The sequence below is a fragment of the Engraulis encrasicolus genome, chromosome 13, assembly GCF_034702125.1.
Source record: "Engraulis encrasicolus isolate BLACKSEA-1 chromosome 13, IST_EnEncr_1.0, whole genome shotgun sequence".
Lineage (NCBI taxonomy): Eukaryota > Metazoa > Chordata > Actinopteri > Clupeiformes > Engraulidae > Engraulis > Engraulis encrasicolus.
The window spans coordinates 19370286-19393703 of record NC_085869.1 but is presented as its reverse complement, the minus strand read 5'-3'; the positions used below and the strand labels follow the sequence as shown (position 1 = coordinate 19393703).

Below are 23418 nucleotides of genomic sequence, written 5' to 3'. Positions count from 1 at the left end.
GCGTAATGCGAATCTTTTCCCTCTCCATAGGTAGAGATTGTGGAGTTTTAACTTGTTCAAAAATAATACTTATACTGGGCTGAAATGGAGGACAGACTTCAGCCATTATGCGTAAAAGAGGAGAGGGAGCTACAGCAGCCCGAAATTCCTTTTTGTTAGGAGACAATTTACAACTTTGTAATAGACCTTTTTATGAGCCTATATCGCCTGTCATTGGATGCCACTGGTCATGTGCAGGAGGCAAACGTCTTCATGGCCTTTTCCTGATTTCCCAAGCGGGTTTTTCATAGCATTCTGCAGCCAAAGCCCCCCAAACTAAACGCTCGCAGTGTACCTTTCCAAAATCAGTGTTTTGTTATGAGTAACTTTGAACGGTCAGACTTGCAGAGCACGTCATGCCGTTATAACTGTAAACATCTGTTCTGTATGACCGTGTAGGGGCGCCTCTTTGGCAAACTATTTCCAACCTATGCGGGAAAGAGCGACCAGTAGACATGCTGTCTGATAATTGGGCAAAGCGACATACAGAAGACATGGATTACCCTCTAACGAATGGTAAGCGGTTATCCAAAAGATTATCTTTTTGTAGGTGCAATGTTAAATTCCTCGTCAGTGTGGGGAATAGCCTTCTTATTCAGTCTGGGCACACCAGCTGAATGCTACGTTGACAAGGATACATGGCTACTTATGCTAACAGTAGAACTGACTTGTGTGCACAAAAGTGCATGCATTTATTTCGATACGTTCGTCCTCATATCCGATAGACGATGCACAGTGGTTATCAATTAGATTACCATTTTGTGAACTATTTTAGTTCCAATGAAATTATAAGAAAATCCACCCTCGACGACTGGTGTTCACTCAGTTTAAGTGATGACTGTTAGTTACATTTATGTAAATCTATGTGCCATCTTAACGTTTTGGCAAATGTGCACTGTATATGTATATGTATCTGTATATGTGGCACTGTAGTCCAAGCTTATTTCTTAAAATTATGAGGAAAAGACAAATAAATCTAATTCTCCCGTGCATGATGGGCTATGAAGAATTATGTATCATTTGTAAAGATGTATTGAATAGGCCTTAGTAGTGGCACAGACGATATTATGTATTTCATTGTCATAACGTAATCATGTATTCATTGTCCAAGAAGTTGTTTCCTAAAGAATACTGTAATGTTTGATGTGAAAAGTAAGCATTTCCTTTCAAAAACAGGCATATGTCAAAGGAAAACGAAAGAATGCGTTTAGAGCGCATGCAATACTCAGACAATTTCTTATTCGATTTCTATAAATATTTGTTTATGCTTATGTATAGTCTGTTGGTGTATTAATCATTTACTGCTGCAGTTTTGGGTTTTGTATGCCTTTTGTATGCATCCATATTAAGGGGATGTTCAAATAAGACAAAATACATACACACACATACACACCGAAATCTTTTGGCTTTAAGTGTGTTGGTTTTGAAATTCCAACCGTAATTTCGTGCGTAAAATGGACCGAAAACGACAATGTTTTTTTCTGTTGCTTTCGTTTACGCCTCTTGTATACATCTTCTCATCCGCAGTAGCTTGAGTTTAGGAAGTGGTCGTCATAAAAGAAGATCTCTTTTGTTTTTCTCCCTGTATACTTGCACAAAAGAACGTGTTTGTTAGAGGTTATAGCTCTCTCTCGCTTTCTCTCTCGGCGAGGCTCTTCTCGCCAGCCTGGAGATGAGGGCTGCAGTGCAGAACAAAGACAGTATTTCACCGCAGCCTGACAGGCAGCTGCAAAAGTATTTACAGCCTTACTGCAATGCGGCAAAAGAGGGCCAGGCAACGACCTAGCAACTGGGAATCAGAATCCCACAGACAAAGAGGAACAGAGAAGCATAGGCCTACAGAAAAAACCTTTAGCCTACCAAGTGCTTGTGTTTTAAAATACTGAATACCACAATGTGTAGACACAGCCACATGCAAATCTAGCAACAAATATGCATGTGTACAACAACCATATATACTACAACTGCACCAAACAGACCACAACCTCCAAGAAACAGAGTTTGCTTTTGCCAATAAGGATAGCAGTTCATCAATACCAAACAATGGTGCATTTCATCAATTCCCCCAATTTGGGATAATCGACACAGTTGCTTGTACTGCAGTGCAGCTCAGAATACAGTAGACATAATGGAAGACCACCCTCATCCTCAGTCTATTTATATTGTGCTCTCAAGTCAAAGCCTGGACTAAACCACACAATGATATCACATTAGGCCTATCATTGTAGTGTTGTCCAGGCATAGAAACTTGACATTCGTACTACTTTTCTTTTCAATGTATTTCGCTCTAATGCTTTAAAAACGTACAATTATCGTACTACTGTCATAGGCTACTACCCTTTCATATTAACTATTGGCTGAATTGAAATGAACTCTAAATGGGAGAAATGTCATGTCTGTTATTGGGTTGCAAAGTGGTATTAGTGACGTCACCCGAGCGATGCTTTCAAGTATTCAGAGAGCTGCGTCTGCATCAGGACTGCTGGTGTGCGCCACTAGTACACAGCGGTCTACCCGCAGTGGGGCCCGTAGCTACGGTGCCTGTCTCCCGGCAGAAGGCGCTGTTGCCCAACGCACAGAGCTTCCCACTCCACCGTTCCGCATCCTTTCCTTGGGAGGTCACTGCTGAAGCCAATGATTGGTTGAAAATGGCACGTGGGCCATCCTACGCGTTTCCTTGATCGTCATGTCTGCAACCTTTTATTTGAAGCGAAGAAAGTCACATCGTGGTATTTTCATTCTGACAAACCAAGTGAAGGCTCTAGAAAAGTTTCTTTTCTGGATTTTGCTTTTGCGAGAACGGCACTTCTAACTTGTCATCGCCGTTCTGACCATTTCTGAGAGTAGTTTAGTAATTTATGAATATAAAGTTTGCACATTGTTTTTTTGTTTTGTTTTTTAAGTGTAACACTTGATAAGGTCACTAGTGTTCTGCATCAAAAAAGTAGTGCATGGTGCTGAAGAGTTTTGGCACCAACAAGTATTGAGTAAACGTGTAGACACAAGCCTGTCGTTGCCCAACAAACGTCCCTCTGTTTTGAAGATGCCATATGGTGATGTTTTCAGTTTCACACGTACAATCAGCTCTGCTCTCACCAGGAATCTCGTTTTATGGTTTTATGGCCTCAGATTTGACAGGTTTTAGGCACGAAAAAAAACCCTCGCACAAGTTTTTGTGAAGGGGTCACAAAAGGTTCATTTGCCTCTCTAGACAGTTTGCACAGGGCCGTCTATACGACATGACCAGCCAATACTTTAAAAATGCGTATTATATTATCGTGGAAATATTGCCATAAGATGAAGATTTTGAAAGTGAACACTACCTAGATTTAGTAGCTTAATTTGGATGTACTTTTGCAAGAGCAAACAAAGCCCAAGTGAAGCGTTATAACTGTTGGTGTAAAATAGCTTATTAAACATAGGTTGGTGAGAGCTACAGATATAAAATGTGAAATGTGCTGGGGTTGTCTGATTTTTTTCTCTCCCTTTTCTTTTTCTCTCCGACACCGGTGTAATCGCCATTATTGAATAAGTGCAACTTTCCGGGTTATTTATGGCACCAGCGCGGTGTCTTGAATGGCTGTGGGGAAGCACGTGATACCATTAAACTTTGTTTTATGGCCAGGGAGTTGACAAGCCAAAATATAATTCACATTGTATATTAGAAGGGACTTGCAGATGGTTTAGAATAGAACACTGAAATGGTGGAGACGTGCTTACAGGCTACTAGTTTGCCGTGGATCATGGATTTACTAATATATCAGCATTTTTCCTATCGTTGTGGGTTACGAGGTAAGGCTATTACAATATTCGTCACTGAACTTGTCGGAGGTGAGCGAGCTGGCTCTGTGAAGGATTAGGTGGTCTGAATGCGCAGGGTTGTTTCTGTGTATTGAAATAGCTTCTGTTATATGTCTATACTAATCTAGAAGAGGCGATGCAGAGTTGCATAGGCTACTGTAGCGATGAGCTAAAATGACACAATATAATGAAGATGACGTAAATGTTATGCGGTACGCTGGTTTGAGGGGAAAACGCGGCGCCACGTAAAAGGCAATGGCGGCATCGCGTGGATCAGATGTAGTGATGTCGATGTTGTTGTCTTCTCTCAACGTGTCTTTTGAGTTATACATGTTGGAAAATATTATTATTTAGTATTTCCATTAAAAGCAATGACTTGGTTTCTGCTTTTCCAACCTTAAATCATTCGAGGGAAATATACTATTGTAAAAGAACTGCTGAATGGTTTTGTGGAATAATTACCTGCATAGCACCCGTATAACCTGATTTGTGGTTAGAAATGCACACACGAGTGTATTTGGAAGCTTTGGATTAAGATCCAGAGATCCATACTTTCCCCCATCCAGAGATCCCTACTCTTTCCTATCCAGAGACTGCTTCTCATGAAGGCGCGCTGGCAGACAACCTGTTGGGTTGAATCGGATGTTAATGTCCTCGTGTTTTAATGCTTGCATTATTTACACCTAGATGTTAAACTGACTGAAGGTAGTCGGCATAATGCTTCAAACGAATTCAGACTTTTATTAGTAGTCTTTTATCAGGTCTGTGTGGGCCTAATGTAAATGACAATCGCTCTATAGCGCCCCCGCAACCTTTCATGACTGCTATATTTGGCATCAGATATGGACAATAAAGGTTGAGTGAATATATGATCAACACAACCACTTAACACTGAAGGCAGCTTAAGTTTTGTATGAGAACGAATAGTCCAAGAATACGCAAAAGTGTGGCCCAGTCGCCAAATACTGGTTTGACGCACTGACCACCATCAATTCAGAAGTCTACCTAATATGATGCCTAAATAGGCCACATAGCATGGGATTTGTTGTGCCATTTGTGCAGAAGTCTCGGAAAGAGGGGCAGACTGTGGAAAAATAACAAGATGGGTCTGCATTTAGATGGCAAACGAATGCTACCAGTGCTGCAATTTATTTGAACTAGCTCGACTACCATTTTACCTCTCCCTCTGCCATGTTTTATCGAAAGGATGTGTGATGTGCATTTATTTAATTACACTAATGGTTAACTTGGTTTATATGACACTCACTGTTGGTTTACAAGATTTCTTCTGAATTGGAAGATGCTGTGTAGCCTATAGCACATTAAGAAAACTGTAAAGTCCAATAAAATAAATGCGCAACAAACACCACAGCCCATCTAAGATCATTCTCGTTTATAGTAAAGACATTGTAAGAACTTAGTTTATTCTTCCCTTGTTAAAATTTAAGCCAGGGGTCAACACAAGTGATGACATTTTAATTCTTTTGTTCATGAGTAACTCGGCTTTGACCCGTCTGAGCAAGTCGCTAGGAAAGGTGAAATTCAGGTCAAGCTGTCTAACAGAAATGAAAATCAAAATTGGCCAATATTTTATGAATTGACGTAGCCTAGTTAAACATATTAGTTAGTGCCAAAGTAGTTTTGTAATTTAAAAAAAGTGGAGGACGCAACTGTGTGGCCGGCAATTAAGCTTGCTAGGAAAACGTTTGCTATTAAAGTGGGGTATTAAAAAGCAATATCGTAGGCGATTACATTTTAAAAATCAATGATAATAAATAAAGCTTTAGGATTCACAGATAAACGTATCAAGTATAGCCAGAAGTGGTAGAAATGCCTTTCCCCCCAACTCTTAATTAACCCAAGTACATACCTTGAGACGGTGCGTAAGGAAGATCTATAATTAAAATATGCGTAATGGAGTAACAAGAATAATAAAAACGTAACGAATAGACACCTGGCTGTTAAACAGAACGAACGTGTAGGAGATGTCAATATATATGCAACGTTTTGTGATTTCTTTCATATGTTACAAATCTCTCCAGAGGTTTCGCTCTGGTGTCCAACCTAGACGGGAAAAGAGGTGACTACCGGATGGGTCGAATATAACTAATGAACTTTTGTGGTCCTTAGTACGAACTGCTGTCTCCCAGAACAAAAATTAATGAAACTTTGTGATGTTTGTAAATGATTTAGTTGACCTCTTGGCCTGGAGTCCAGGTCGGAGCCTTCTGCGCGCCTGATACATCAGATAGACTAGTCCAATACTCGGTGGAGCCTACAAGGCTGAGCCTACATGCAGATGGTGTTTTTGGAAACCATTTCGTATTATTTGTTAAACTTAGATATTAATGAGAATGGATGTATTTCAATCATTTAAACGCAATGCTGAGATTTGGATTTGTTTGCATCACTTGAAATATGGATGAAGCGCAATGCAGGCCAGTTATGGTCCCCTGAAGGTGTGGATATTCTAGTGTTGACCCCGCTATTTTGCATTTAGGGTTTAACAAAAGGCATTGTGTATGGATTTGATACGCTGTATAAATTGAGAGGCGATAGCCGACAAAGAATTCGAAATCATATTTGGTTGTGTTACTTTGATTTGATGTGGTTTGCATATTTTTGAAATTACACGAAGAAATGTTTGCTCTGCAAAACAGCAATCGGACACACGTATTCCGTCGTCTATATATACCCTGTAGAACCGAATTTGTGTGATGATATCATGGTCACAGATTCGATTCTAGGGGAGTATATGGGTGACGCAAAAACCTCGACATAACTCAACAGTTGTAAAAATGTCATATTTGTCACTCATTTGCCAGTCGTGAAGCTACGAAGATACAGGGCACATGTCACCATAAACCCTTACTTTGTGTATCATTCTACAAGGCCACTGCCATAACAGAGGCATCTTCTGGTGTAATAACCAAGTCAGCCTACCCAAAATACAGCAATAGTCTCCATCTCACATTTGACTTTGTATGCCATACATTCAGGTCCTCGGCAACTCATAGGGGCACCATTTAGATTTCATTCCCATTTGAGCATCTATTGCCAACACTACGTGGCCAACACTACGTGGCCTCAGCAGCGATACATTTCGATATGCTTACATCTTTCCCTTCAAGTCCTTAAGTGGACTCTGTTTTTATATGTAAGGATTTTAGGGTTTGAAAATGTGTGCCTGATTCTGAAATGGGACGTGTTTCTGTAATTCCCATCCCTTTTGTTTCATCGAGTTTGATTATTGATTGTCAAAGCGTATTGACGGTTTGCAGGGAGCCCCTTAGTCGCCTGTGAAAGGGCGAGGAGCGCATGAAATGATGGGACTCCAGTAACTTTCAGATGACCCCATCCTGACAAAGACGGTCTCCATCAATTGTCTACCGCTCTTTATGCCCACTTTTGTGCCTGGGGTCGTTTTGTGTCTTTTGTTTGTTTATATGTCAAAATCCTTGCCTCCAGTTTGATTAATTCAGCCCAGACTAAACCAAAAGGCTAAGAGCGGCCAAGTCGTACTTAATATCGTTAAAATCATCAGATATGGGAATTTTCTTATATGATGATGCTTTTGGTAAGGATGCGGCACATGCCGCACACATGTAGTTCTCAATATAGTTTTTTCCACTATTAAATATGTCGTCTTTTTTAACATAGTTTTGAGCCAGCAACGTTGACTCTACAATGAAATGCCCTTTTGTTTGCCCTAATTAAAATATTTTTGAAGTTTGTGTTAGATTGCTGCTAGGTGTGTGTACTTATCCCATAATAGACTCCCTTCGTCTCCATTGGCTAATCCGGTCACATGGTCGCCTAACTTTATTCTGTTGACAGCAAGTAGGAGGGCTTTATGGAGGCTGGAAAAAAAGACAACTCGAGAAAAATTAGTATTTTCTACCTTCAGAAATTAATGGCCATGAGTTCGTACATGGTGAACTCCAAGTATGTGGATCCTAAATTTCCTCCTTGTGAGGAATATTCGCAAAACAGCTATATTCCTGAGCAGAACACAGGGTACTACAGTCCATCGCAGGACACTGATTTCCAGCATCCAGGAATCTATTCACGGTCAAATTACTCCGAGCAGCCGTTCAGTTGTACCACTGTGCAGGGCTCAACGCTGCAACCGCGGGGTCATGTGCAGGAGCAAGCTAGCCATCCGAGCCCTTTCACCGCCCAGACCGAGCAGTGTCCATCGGTCCAAATACCTGGCCCGAGGACTTGTGGGCAACAACAAAACACAAAGAACCAAAACGGGATACAAGCCAAGCAGCCAGCAATAGTTTACCCCTGGATGAAGAAAGTGCACGTTGCAACGGGTAAGATTCCCTTTCTGAGCTATCTCTCACGGACCACTACGCGCTGCTATTTAAGCCACACTAAAATCACTCAGTGAAATATTTATGGGTTCTTTTGAAGGGGCCGCCAATTACACCAGCCATAAATTTTTATTGCTCGGGAAATAGGCCGCTAGCTACTTTTGTCTGCTCTTCTGTGTATTAAAAACTCAGTTGGATTATTACTTCAGCAGACTTTTTGAAGAGCAGAACGGGTTATGTCTTTATTTTCTTGACGCTAAGGATTAACATTGATAATATTAGCCGTGCGTTACGCATTCAAGGAAAAGTTGAGATGTTTTGTTTACTTTGGACAGTCCTTGGCTAACTTGGTGTACTTTTTTACTCTTAACAGTGAATCCGGATTACACAGGTCCAGAACCCAAACGGTCACGGACAGCCTACACGAGACAGCAGGTTTTAGAACTGGAAAAGGAATTCCATTTTAACAGGTATCTGACCAGGCGGCGTCGCATTGAGATTGCCCATACCCTCTGTCTCTCCGAGCGCCAGATCAAAATCTGGTTTCAAAACAGAAGGATGAAATGGAAAAAAGACCACAAACTGCCCAACACAAAAGGAAGATCTGCATCGGCCTCCAACCAGCATGTACACGTTCAAAAGGACAGCCAGACAGACATCACAACTTTATAACTGAAAACGGAATCCGCCTTTCCCCCTCAGAAGTATAAAGCGAACTATGTATTGTAGACAATGCTGCATTTGACTTTGCATGGTCTCAGAACATGACATTTTTGGGTCATTATCATTTGTGAATGTTAACCAGAGGCACTCGTGAAAAAAATGCTATTGTGAGAGAGCCTCCAAGTGTGGACTATGTGCTGATATCACCATTGCCCCACCATTGTAAATCTTAGGTGGTTAAAAGAAGATAGGAGTGCATCACCACATCCTTCACTCTCTCTTTTGAGGTACAGTAGATCTATAGAAAACCCAAACTTGTTTTCACTATGAACGCTTCTTGATCTGCAGGACATTTCTGGTGCATTCTATTTTGCCAACCGAATCTTATTCCACGTGTTTCGTCAACCAATTTTGTCTCAAACAAGAGGTCAATGGATTGAAATTGGCTGTCTAAAATGCTATAGCCTTCAGTTCGTGTTAATGCCGGCTAGGCGCATCAAATTCAAGAGCAAAATTGGAAATCTTTGCGTAAACACTACATAAATTACACATTCTTTTCATTAAAACGTGGAGCTCTCTCTAAACGCATGTTAAAATGCGAGAGAGTGGGCTTGGGAGGCTATAAATAATTGCTGATGAAAAGTTTACCTAAAGAAATCTTCATTGAAGTCTAACTGCACTAATTTAATGGAATTGAAAACTTATTACTGGGGCGTTAAATTTATTTTGGAGTTAAAAAATGCCTAGTTGTTGATCTGAAAATTTCTTACGAGGCTATAAATCTCCCCTGACACTTTTGTAAACAGTGTACAATTAAAGAAGCTGTATATCTGTCTTCCAGATGTCCTTCAGAAAGTCTTAGATTACACTTTGCTTTTTTATTTCTTTATCTACTTTTACTATTGTAATATACGTTTTAGAAGTGAATTCATTGAAAGCCTTTATTTATTGATTATCGAAATGGAGAATGCTTAAAAGTTTTTTTTTTTTTGAGTTTGCGTTTACAATGCTTATGGACCCAAATTATGGTCAAAACATTCCATAAACCTGTTATTGTGTTAATCGAATAAAAGTGCAACATTTTATCTATATTATGTAATATATCTGTATTTTGTTCATATTTTCTACAAACGTGTTTTGTAGCAAAATGTTAAATAAAAATATCCTGAATACAGGAGCAACATCCCACGCAGTCTTGAACAATATATAAACAAGTATATTTTGTTGCAACTGGTATAGGTTTATCATGCAAAAGTGAAGTATTTTATAAGCTAAGAGAGGGAGTTGGCTGCCTAAATTGTAAGCCGGTGCATTCATGGTCTGGTTAAATATTCCGGTAGCTTGTCTTCTGCAGGCATTGTCTTTTGCACAAAAAGCTTGGAGCTCTCTCATTGCGAAGATGTCTTCTCCGAAGCCCTCTCGTTGGGAGACTTGACAAGGTATTTTTACAGAAGCCAGTCAAAGCTCCGGAGGCAGGTTCAACCAGAGGACACTTTTCTATTGCATTAGACGAATTTCAGCCGCGAGGACTGACCCCGAAAACCCTTGACCCGCCGGACCCGCGGCCTTTTTACGCAGACGGTATTCGCATTCTGTGTTGGTAAATGGCCAACTTTTTCAGTTTACGGCATTATTCATTTGTTTACTTTGTTACTATGCAGTGCTCTTTCTAGAATAAAACGTTGACGTGCTCTTATTTCTTGTTTTACATGCACTAAATGCTATGAACTGTGATGCGCATCATTGCAGTTATTTCATTATTTCCCTCTGTATTTTCATATGAGAATGTTGTGACGTGAACGCCAGGATGTCCTCCAAGTACAGAATGATCCAATAAAGACTGATATTGACGACCTTCTGTGAGGAACTTGCTTCTTGTTACCCCAATACATTCTTACGCTTATGACATATGAGGGTAGGTAAATACTTGTGCCGTAAACCCACCCGTAAGAGACAGTGTGTCATATGCACTATTCTGTTCTCATTCACTAAATCCCAGTTTAACGTTACACAACCTAACTGAATATGACACAATGGCCTCCTCAGTGGGCGTCCATGTACTTAACTTGTGTAGAATCGGTCTACATTCATTTACAGAGACAAAAGAAAAGCCTTTTTGTGTTTACTTCAGGTGTTGGCCTAGAGTCTAGGCCCTAAACCTATAGGTTTCGACTGGTAGTATAGCTATAGCCTGAAAGAAGAATCAACTCAAAATTACGCGGCTCCTTGTTAGGCCAAGAGTTCTGATTTATTGCCATATTTGTGACTTCATATCCTTCCCTTTTAACTGTGTGAGTGTGTCAGAGGCAGAGAGACGGACAGAGACAGAGTGTGTGCGCGCGCACTACCCTGCGGGTTCATGTGGTAGTGTGCGACTGCTGCCACGAGCAGAGCTGCGCGCTTGCGCGCACGGGCCCTGTTGGTCTCTGTGTGTGTGTGCGTGCGCGTGTGTTCATTGTGAACGTTGGTGCCTACATAAGAGCGGGTATATATAAGCGCTGAATACTTTACTTACAACTTATCACCCTTACGATGGCCATTGACATTGGTCATTTAAATCCCCAAATGCATATTGTTATTTTTTATTTTGTGTTTGGATCCAGCCAGGTTACATATGTAAGTGCCATAGGCTACTCTCTGCTCGCTGAGCAAACTATAAATCCCTTTTAAATATACAAAAGTCCAGTGCGTAATTATTACAAGCATGCAGTTAGGCTATTGAAAAACAGTAGAATCTTCCCTAACAACCATTCACTGTCATCACACAGAAGGCGTCCTGTGTATGAGCCATTTCTGGTTAATGCAGCCTACTCAAAACCATTTTGATCAGAAATAATCCTGTAAATGAACAGCAAATATTGTTTTGCAGAACCACGTGGGAGGAAAGCCATTGTCTTTACGGAGTCCATAATGCGTTTCTGAGTATTGACCTAAATGTCTGAATACAATAAATGGGAGCTATAGGCAGTACCATTTGCAATGACACTGCACCGACGACCATCGCCGGGCTCACAATGGCTCTCAAACGGCCATATTTGATTTCCAGCTGTTCGCCGAAAATGTCCTCGCTCTGCAAGACAGCCCCATAAGATATATTAAACTGCGCTGTCGACATCCGAAGATAGAATTCTGGGACTATATGCTTCCTTTCTATATCCCCTTTTCTATTTGACCACGTGATTGTCTAAATAATTAATGCAGCACGTCCCCTAGAAACACGGCGTCGTCATTAATCGCGAGGAGTCTATCAGACTTGAAAACTGAAGAGATCCCAAGAAAATAATATCCAAACGTTCCGTCTGGTACCCTACGCTACTATAGTCCGCGTCTTTATACAACATTTGATCCAATGGAAGCTTGGTATGTAAACATTTAAGTATTTGTTTTGAGTGAGATGTTAAATGAACATAACTGTCAGATTTTTGATAAATAGTGCCCTTTGATGAGTGCGCCGGGGCTTCTTTTCAGACAGCCTGGACTTGTAATGGGCAGCAGTGGCTTCTCCTGCTCAGTCGACTAGACAACCAATAATGCCGCAAGAAATGTGCAGGAAGATGGGGAGTTTTGCTGTTACGGCACTTACAGTGTAGTATTTTTTACTCTGATATGGCGCTATCGGAGGCATTCTTCAGTTTGTGTCGATCTATTTATCAGCAATATCCAGGCGACTCTTGTTGACTTGGCTCTTCATAACCACTGGTGCTTTGTTGGTTTTGTTGATGTTCGTTTCAGGAGGGCTTCGTGTAAGGGCCTGGATGTGATTCTTATTTTTCAAAGACTCAATTCATCCATTATTTTGCCGCCTGGCTCCTATACTTACGCGTTGGTGTGTGTGTGGTAGGAATATTGGTGGTGTAAAATGTCAGTATAAAAATACTGAAAACCTAACAAACTTAAAACCTGCAATATACCTGGGCGCTGAGGTTTCCAGAATAATATGTATTTCTCATGTTCAACGCAAAAGAATGCATCGATATTCAGAGCGTAAATCAGCGCGTAATGATACATCTAAAAAGGAAAAACCATAACATAGAATTTCTGGGACAGTGAATAACTCTCCCCTTCTGCTATTAGTGTTGCCGTATTTCTTAACTGTGATGTATAACGAGCTGAAATTTATTTAATAAAATAGTGGTGGTTCCTGGGGTGTTTGCTTGACAGCTATCTGTGTCGTGGTAAATCATTCCAGGTAATTCCTGAAAGGGTGCGAGCCTGTTTGGGGGCCAGGCGCGGGGTTGTAAATCTTTCACTTTTATTGCCCCATGAACATATGCCGCGATGCGAACTTCTTGCATCCCTCTTCCAAGAACAACCTCTCTTGTCCGGGAGGTTCCCACTCTGTCTCCTGGCTATCTATATCTGTTCCAGGACTGATTTTGCTCTTTTGGAGATGTTAGTGCGCTGGAGATGTCTGTGCGTTATTTGCACGTGCAAAAGAATGAATAGAGACCAGAACATAGCAAACTTATTTTTAATAACATCCAATATTTTCACATAATTTAGTACAAGAGCAGTGCAGTTGGTAAATACATTAGCTCAAACATACACATCCATACAGTATTGTCTTTTAGCAAACACTCGGTGCGTGTATCTGAAGGAACAATGTAACATTGGAGATGATTGTGATGAATCTCTGGCGCTGACGGGGTCATACATTCCTGTCATTGCCAAAGCCATAATCATCAAACAATATTCCAATGGCTTCCTGTAACATAGACGTTGCCAGGCTAGTCAAAATACCTCAAAATAGGACCAAGGGCATGCATTTCTTTGTTTTGTTTTGTTTTGCATGATCTGATGCCATATAGTGGCACAAATCCAAACATGCAGCAGTGTACTGTAGTCCGTTTTAGTATTGTGCGCTTCTAAACTCGTAATATAGACAATATAAAGCTTTATTGTATAGGTACATTGAAAATAGAATAAACACCATCATTGTGTTTGAAAGGAAATACCATTTGGAAGAATGTGAATCTTTATACTAGAGGATAGATTCTATACTAAAATCAAAAATCTCCAAATATTAAGTCACAGAGAATGTTGGCAAGCTCCTGAATAGCAAGGGTCACTGCTGGTGAAAAAATGAATAATGTTGATTTCACAGAAATACAAAAAAATCCAATCATGCCTCATAATAATCACAACAGAAAGGGAAAATAAGAGTAAAACATAGATGGCTTAACACCTCGACTGCTCCTATTGCCATCGTAGCAGATAGGCTAATGCAAAAGCTTCTTGCCTTGGAAAATGTGTGCGTGTGTGTGTGTGAGGTGATGCTCACTTGAAGTTACTGCCTCAATCAGGACAATCTGCCATCCAGATCACGTGAACAAATATGCTTGTATTTTAAGGCTGAGCCTTTATTTGTCATGATAAAGCTTTGCGAAACACCAATATCCCAATGTTAACTGTAAGGCAGGTGGCTCACTAATCCGCGCCTGATTTTTTTTTTCTCAAAGGGAGGCTGATTGCCGGCCATATTTCCTTTTTGGAATAAGGATACCTGCTTCGCTTTTTATTGGTAGCTGAGAGTGTGTCTTCCATTCTATCGGGAATACTGTCCGCATTGGTATATGGAAATGTCTGAAAAAGCGCAAGATCAGGTTTAGGACAGTATTGTCTGCAGACAAAGGGTGAAGGATATATTCTAGAGACTGCAGGCAAAGAAATTGAGACTGAGAAGCGCTCCTATATGACAAATTGATTCACAGGTAAGCCATTGCATGGCAAAACGCAACCTTTAACCATAGGTTTACATAATACGCGCCGGAAAAAAATGTGATTTATTCCATTCAGAAGGGGTGATCTTTATTAATGTCGCTTGCCCGCGTCCATAACTATACAAGTGCGGTTCGGGGATAAGGAATGCAATTTGGAAGACAACTTTATAGTTTTTGAGCAACCATGAGCAATTTCGAAAGGTTAGCTTGGACGTTTGTCAGATTCATACATTGGGAGGCTAGTTTTAGCTGATTTTGCGATTTGACAAAACTACAAAGGCAGAGGGAAGTGGAATAACTTTCCTTATAGTGACTCGAAGATTGTGTGACCGTAAATCACATTAATTTGTTGTCTTATCGTCACACTAATGCTAGACATGATGCATGTTGTTTCAAATGGAGTATTGTACTTTGTTAAGAGCTAATATTGCCATTTATTTCTATTGATCCCATTCTTGTATTTCAGATATTTTCGCCTTTATTGGGGAAGTTTATTCAATGGTTACTTCCGTTTTTCATAGCATTTGAAGCTGGTTAACTGGCATTTTAGTGCATTTGTATAGGCAACGTTGGGTCTTAACTCTTGACACAATTTAAGACCGAATAAGGTGATAATATTTACAGTTTTGTGGCTTATTCTTCAACTTTGGCTGTTTCAAAATATACCATTGATACAATTTTCACTTGAATGCGTTTTTTATGGTCTTACCTTCTATTGATGTACACTTTCACAGACTTAGAGAAAACTTGCTATAATACGCTGGTATGATTATAGCAATCAGAAATTATTACATGATAACCTGCTCTTCCGTTTTATTAGATATGCAGAATCTTGTTGTGAAAAGCATTGCTGGTTTATTTAAACACTTCGTTTTGTTATAAACAAAAAATAAAACTGTCAACATTTGGACTGTTTTCCGGAAACATGCCTGGAAGGGATCGGCTGGCCATTAAGTCATGCAGAAAGAATCAAATTACTGCCTTTATTCTTCAAGACCTCAACCGCATTTAGTTTACAAATTCAAAATCGCACATGATGATATTTTAAAACTGTAAGAAACATTTGCAAAAAGGCACAATTGCATGTAGTCCAAGGCGTGCGTAAAGGCCTACTGAATGGATGGCCGTCTTGGATTATTGTTGAATTGCCTAATTGATGTATATGAAGACAAACAGGGCACAAACATCTTCATAAACGTGGGAAGGTATTTTATGTTAAGCTTCTGCCGAACTGGCTCAATATATCGAAGCTATTATTTTAAGTACCCATTGTCCTATTGTGTGTATTAAACTTACCGTAAAAATGCGTGGGCGCAGAACATCGCTTCAACCAAAAGAGCATGTCATGATTAACAAACGAACTGGTTACATAAATCCCATTAAGGACACTAACACGTCGAGAAAGAAGTCTATGGCTACATAGTTTTTTTCCACTTTAACGTTTTCTTAAGCGTCTTAAATCTTACCACAAACCAGGCTCGCCCGATGGCTGTCTACTGTGACATATGTGCCATAGTTAAATCCAAAAAGGAATCAAAATATAACGTTCAAATGAAGTAGCGCCTGAAGAGATGTTAGTCGTCCTACCCTCCTCCGAATGTTTGGTCTTTTAAAGTGAAAACTTCGGTGGCTTGTGACTAACTTGAAGCTCTTCCGCTCGTTGTTCATTAATCTTTGAGTTATTGCGACTCGAGCCAAAGGTCACCCAAAAGGCTTATGACTGCTAAATATTTTGGCCAGCTTCTCTTTGTGTAGAATCGCTTGTGTCAGTTTTTTTTCTTTTAAAAAGTTTCAAACAATTTGAAGTGAAATACATGCCCAGAGTTTTGTGGTGCAATTGTAATCGGCCACTCTTTAATGTTATGTAATGGCTTCCTCCGCAGTGCATCTCTACTGCGCATAAAAAAATAAATAAGATGCTCTGTCAACTGTGCATAAAACGTGTCTCTGAAAAGTAGGTGAAATGCAAGAGGAAGGCATAGTCTGCATGATGGAAATGGTAAGATCTGTGATGTGTATGGACGCGGGCGTATAATCAGTGCCATGTTTCTTCTTAGGTGGCGGTGCATATGATGCAGCGCGGCTGAGGGGAGACAATACAGAGAGCTACACACACCACGGTAAGCATCTTTACACTTTAATTTAATCTCAGACCTGGGCATAACCAAGAGAATAAGCACAGACAATAATAATAATGATGATAATAATAATAACAATAATAACAATAATAATTTAGACCCAAATACGAACATATCATGTACAAAATGTTCTGAAACAAATATAATATTCTGCTATGATTACAAGAAGGTATAGCTCATATGGGAAAAAAAAATTTGTCAAGGTAGGCCTATAGGCCTATATGCTTGCAATATTTTGAAAACATTTTCAGCTACATATTCCACCTCCATGTGAGCAGCCACCAAGTCCTCTTGGTTTGTTTGTTTACACTCCACCAACTGATCTCGAATCATTTTTGGGATCCATTATTAACGCTTTGGGTATCTTAATCCATATAGCCAGGAACCGTGTTGATGCTCTCTTTAGCATATCAAAATATAGCCCTAGAAAGCGTTCCAGAAAACAAACCGCCAAAAAAATGAAGTGCTTGCTAGTAGGCTTCCAAACACGGTCTAACGAGACATGGAAGCTTTTTATACGGGTGGAAAGGGCCCTGGTACAGGACAACATGCGGAGTAGGACATTCTTTTTGCTGGTCTTCCTCCCACGCAAAAGGATTCAAGTCTTCTAGGGGCTAGCCATAGCTTAGCAGAGCAGTGTTTTGCTTTGCAGCGCTCTGTTAAGCCCATACGACCATGGCATCGACAGTCATAAATTTTGTGGCGGTCCTCAATGACAGGTGCATTGATATGCACCGCGCAGAGCATCAGGCTTGTTAATAACCCTCTGCATGCATTTGGGGACCATAGCATTTGGGCCTCCCTCATACGTGTCACACTGTGTGTTGGAGAAAAGTTACATTTCTTAGTTTACGTGTTGCGCAGAGCCCATGGGCAAACCCTCAAGGGTAGGTGTAAAAGTCTCCGGTAAGTATTTGCACCCACGCATTTGCTGTGTGCGCACATTTGGGAGTCAATTAGCATACTTGGTGACCCACCCCGTAGCGCATAACGCGGTTCTGTGGTAGGTCAGAGAGGCGAGAGGCTATTTTATTTAGCTAAAGATTGATACTGAAAATTGATGGGAAATTGTGTCGTTGCAACGAGGTAACACTAAAATATAATCAGATTGAGTAGTTTTTGTCGTAGAGCCCAAATAAAATGGACGCACCAGGAGGGTTGCATGACTGCTGTCTTTATGATTTACAACCATTTGTGAGGTTCAGAGAAAGTTCACACACACACACACAAAATGTCTCTCTGTGTCTCCCTCTCTGTAACTAACACACACACACACACACACACACACACACACACACACACACACACACACACACACACACACACACACACACACACACACACACACACACACACACACACACACAGCATTTAGTACCACACACGCGTGCTACACGGTGTACATTATTTACAGGTAATGCTATATTGCTGCATGAATAAAATACTCTTAAATACCAATAAGATCATTATTTTAGCCTTTCATTTCGATCACTCATACGCACAGCGATTTATCAAAATCACACAGCGGATATTAACTCCTGCGACTGATAATTAGACCTACATTTGATCACGAAAGAACGATATTGCTATCAATATTTCACAATTTCATCCCGCCTCTGTGTTACAAAGACAATGGCAATGTATGTCCGCTGAGCTGGAAGAGAATGGGACATTGTCTTCGCCAAAAATGCTGATTCGCTCGACAGTCTTAGCTTTTCCTCAAAGGAGACTGCTTGAGAGCGGGTTAAATGTTAACCCTTTTGTTGCACTTTTTTTGCCTATCTGGCTCTTGAGGCGAAATGTTTAGAATTAGTATAGACCACCACAAGAGCAGCTGTCCAACATCCAACATCCATAGATTTGAGTGTTCTTAATTCACGCACACATTTATAGATGGTTAGCTCGAAGTAGGGACATGGTTAAAGAAATAGATACCAGTTTAATTCATACTAAGCCAATAATATGGAGAAAAAAGAATGAGGTTGGGTAATTTATGAGGACGTTTGTTGGATGAGGAGTTGGACAAACAAAGTGAAATGATTATTCCAAGCGCATTGGCGAGTCCAAAATGATAGGATTACGTCTATTCTGATGGAAGGTCCTGTTATGCGTAATGATAGAACTGAAGCTATACAAACCAAAACTAAAACCCATCTCATGTTTTCACAGGTCGGAGGAGAAAGAACCTGTGGGAAACTCCAATCACGTGACTCAGGCGCCCATGCCATTGGACAAAAGTACACGGGCCCCTTCAGTTTGAATCGTCATCATGCAGAAAGCCACTTATTATGACAACTCTGGACTGTTTGGAGCCTACTCATACCCCAAGTCTGACTCCTACAATTATGGCACGTCTCACCAACCCTACCCCACGTCTAACATGGACAATGAGTATCAGGGTCCAATTTGCCCCATGCAAACCCCATCCGTCCGTCCACCTGCCCACAAAAACAATGACCTGAACGGGAGCTGTATGAGACCAAGTGGCAGTCAAAGCAACAGCCAAGGAGAGAGTGTTGGGGAGCAGCCTCAAGCACCTCCACCACTGGCTGCCTCGTCACCCAACTCAAACAGCACTTCATCTCAGAAAAAGAAGTCTCCCACCAGCGGTGGGTCCAATACTGCCAATCCTACCATGTCAAAGCAGATATTCCCATGGATGAAGGAGACCAGGCAGAACTCCAAGCAGAAGAGCACAAGCAGCACAGCATCAACAGCAGGTAGCCTACAAAGTGCTGTGCATGCAGTGTGTATGTCAGGGTGTGTGATGATGGGATATGTTTTACCCCACATTCCACATAATCTTTCCCCTATATCACATGGTGTTGATGGGCAAAGCCTGTCCATCATTCATTATAGTCTGGATGTATTCCTATAATACAGACAGGCGCTTATTGAAGGAGTGTCCAAGACCTTTCTTTTTCACTGATTTAGTCTAATTCAAATGTACTATTTTGAATACCAAATGTAAAGGCAAGTTTGATTTTGAATGAAATTAGGTGTGAAGTCAATGGTTATCACCAATAGCCTATCTGAACTATGGTTGCGGGGTTTGTATAACATGATTTTGATGGAGGGGAACTTTGCCATGGTTTTTTTTTTTTTTTTTTTTGCTTGTCATGTTTCCATGCTGTACCAGTGTGAGTGATGTCACGCCGTTGGGAGGATATTACGCAGGCTCGCTCTAATGCTCCAAATCTATTTTTCAGGTGAAACCTGTGACGATAAAAGTCCACCAGGACCAGCCTCCAAGCGGGTGCGCACGGCCTACACGAGCGCCCAACTGGTGGAGCTGGAGAAGGAGTTCCATTTCAACCGGTATCTCTGTCGTCCCCGAAGGGTGGAGATGGCTAATTTATTGAATCTCACGGAGCGCCAAATAAAGATCTGGTTTCAAAACAGGAGGATGAAGTACAAAAAGGATCAAAAATCCAAGGGGATAATGCACTCGCCCCTGGGACATTCTCCGGACAGGAGTCCACCGTTAAGTGGCCCGAATCATATTGGATATTCTGGTCAGCTCGCAAATGTAAACTCTCTCACCTATGATGCGCCTTCGCCCCCGCCATTCGCCAAGCCACAACAAAACATGTACGGCTTGGCTGCGTACACTGCACCGTTGGGCGGTTGCATACCTCAACAGAAAAGGTACCCTAGCACAGATTATGAACACCACAGCATGCAAGGCAACGGAAGCTTTGCCAGCGCTAATTTACAAGGCAGCCCGGTGTACGTTGGGGGGAATTACGTTGATTCCATGCCAGCTTCGGGCCCTATGTTCAACCTCGGCCATCTCCCCCATCCCTCATCGGCCAGTGTGGACTACAGCTGTGCTGCGCAGATTCCAGGCAACCACCACCATGGACCCTGTGACCCCCATCCCACATACACAGACCTCACCTCTCACCATGCGTCTCAGGGAAGGATTCAGGAAGCGCCTAAACTCACGCATTTGTAAGGATTCCATTGGTGTGCCCAAGCGACGGTTGGCTCTTTTATTACCTCACTAGTTTAAAAAGTAATTTATATAACTACGAGAGTCACACATATTACCCGTATTGCTATTGATATTACTATTACTGCTATGATTGTAATTATTTTTTAAAAATAGCTGTGGTCCATTTCTATTGACAGTTGATGGTGCGCGAAAGGACGTGCTTATTGTCAGTTCCATTTTCTAAAGAGCAATGCGCAATATAAGGAACATTTCATAAGGTATTAGCCTACTTGAAGGTAAGTCCTGTAGACCTGACAGTATTAGACAGCCATCTTTAGAGGATTGAAATTTGTAGACTAATGTGATTTTAAAAAAAGAAGAAAAAAACATGGACTCATTGTTAAGTCGTCTGGTTAGGCATCTGTGTTCTGAATCTGTTCCTGGTTCAATACGCCTTTATTTATTTAATTTTCCTGAGACTGTATGGCAAACATATATTGCAACTGATTGTAATATTTATTATTTAATTTTTGTATCGCACAGTATTTATCATATCATGTAGCCTATTTATATGAACACATGTAGAATTTATGCACCGTTTGAACGAGTTCCTTAGACATCATAACCATATAATGGTCCAAATATGTTGGATGTTTCACAAAATGGTGTTGGCTGGTGTATTTTGGTGTAACCGTCCCCCCCACATGTAAATCTGGTCAAACTGGACAAGGAGTCATTGCCACTCGAAAGCTGATTTTGTTGGTAGTGCACCAGCATGCCATGTTAATGTCTTTGCCCAAATCACCCAAGATGAATGTTGTGTCGGAAGGTGGATGGTCCATACATAAAAATAACGAAGCGGTAATGATATGGAAATGTTATATTTTATTGTGTTACACATTTTGTAAATAAAGTGCTTAAATTTCAGTATATGATGATTAAATGCCTCGTTGTTTCAGATGAAAATAAAACACGTGGACTTACGCATTGAGAAACATTTTGTTACTGTTTTATGGCTGCTGAGATGGCAAGACCACGGCGCCATTTTGAAAGCAAAATTGATGGTAAACAAAGGAGGTGGTCTCCAATGCTCTCTCAACCAATTGCCCGCCAGCGTATAATGTCGCTCTATCGTTCAGTAAATTCTGACAAAAACTACAACACAAAAGAAAAAACATCTATATGGTAAAATAATTTATCATAAAACAATCCCCCACCGTACACAAAGTGTTTTTGAATGAAGCAAGGATTAAAACATTTTTAGACGTTATCGTCAAATCAGCCGCTTCTGTCCTATGGATAATATCTACGCAATATGCAGCGCAATGCTTTCCCTGGATTAATTTGTCGCGGTCAATTCTTTCATCAATCATTTAGAGCTTACTCGGATCACCAACTGGTCTAGACTTAATTCTTTGAGGTAGCACACCCTCATGTGATGCTGTTTGAATTCATGTGGCACAGAAATGTGCCTAGAGAAGATGGTTAAATTTATGTGGACATTAGACTATGTTTCAAATTTAAAGTGGTCTGAGGTTTTGGTGCGGTTCAATAGCCTACATAGTTAAGGCCAATATTGAAATGATCATTAATGAAAAATAAAATGTTTTATTTGTGCATATCGGTTAGATACAAATGTCCACAACATGACTGTGCACTGTGGCGAGATGAGAGCAGTATTTTCACATACGCTTGCTCCAAGCAGGGAGAGGCTGAAAAGCGCGCCCGCTTCCCCCTACTGAGACATTTCAAAGCTCATTAATCAAAAACTCGTCGCTTTCAAACTCACCACTGATTCCACCTCCTTATGAACAAAGCTTTTGCATTCTGAACTCTAGAAACACATTTCAAACTGAGAGAGGCCAAACTTTGCCCAGGGAGCAACGATGACAGCATACCATTTGGTGGTTAGTGTTCATGATGGGAAAGCGCAAAGATCTCAAAGGTGGATGGAACATTTCGGATTATTCAGCCTATTCGGACGGTTTGGGTTTATTTTTTTTATTTTAATACGTTTTGTTCTCGTCACAGCCTTAGTATTGCCTTGTCGCATAGGATTCTAGATAAACTAACTTTTCCGTTTGGCATTGAATATAGACATATTGATGACTTCAAAACTAGTAGGGATTATTTATTAGCAGTACATGTATATTTCTCGCCCAAAAGTTATGTTGCATCATAGCAACCATTTTAAGCATGAGTCATTATGAAGTGACTATTATGCGAGGTATGCCAAACACATCTACAGAATAGCCTACTCGTCGTGGTTGGGGGAGGGGGGAATGCTTATCACTGGAGAGGGGCAACGGCGATTCAACAACAATAATAAATAAACTACACACCGTAACACTGCCTGATTCTGAAGATTATTGTCTGGATTGAGACCACCATCGCTGGTGGTCAGCACCTAAGAGAAACAAAAATACCCACAGTGCCATATGTAGATATGGACAGCTTTCTGTATTTGGCAGGAATGATAACTGGATCCCTTCTGGTTTTATGTCTATGCATGGTGCATGCTTGATTTATATACATCTTAAAGGCAGGTAGTGATCAAGGAGAATAATGTTGGGCACGGGGTTTCTCAGCGGCTCCATCGTGGTCCAAAGCATTTGCACTGGTGTCTGTAGGCTACTTCGCTATTTTTGCATCGGCTGCCACTGGCCATAAAGTTGGGTATGTTTGACATTCTTAAAAGAAGAACCTGATGAGAAATTGGACATTACGCATTTCAAGTTTTGTGGTTCTTCATCATCATCATCATCAAATATTAAAAATAATGTATGAAAAAAATGTGT

The 23418-nt window shown here is 40.8% G+C and overlaps 2 protein-coding genes across 2 annotated transcripts; both read left to right on the top strand.

Annotated features, from left to right (window-relative positions):
* The first annotated feature begins 174 nt into the window (after positions 1–174).
* hoxd3a (homeobox D3a) lies at positions 175–21592 on the top strand. The gene is made up of 4 exons (XM_063213378.1): positions 175–555; positions 16603–16665; positions 18853–19403; positions 19893–21592. Exons 3-4 carry the CDS (start codon positions 18953–18955, stop codon positions 20639–20641), a joined length of 1200 nt encoding a protein of 399 aa, XP_063069448.1. The 5' UTR covers positions 175–555; positions 16603–16665; positions 18853–18952; the 3' UTR covers positions 20642–21592.
* hoxd4a (homeobox D4a) lies at positions 6611–10671 on the top strand. Its single transcript, XM_063213379.1, has 2 exons — positions 6611–8162; positions 8536–10671. Exons 1-2 carry the CDS (start codon positions 7694–7696, stop codon positions 8832–8834), a joined length of 768 nt encoding a protein of 255 aa, XP_063069449.1. The 5' UTR covers positions 6611–7693; the 3' UTR covers positions 8835–10671.
* Positions 21593–23418: the final 1826 nt, after the last annotated feature.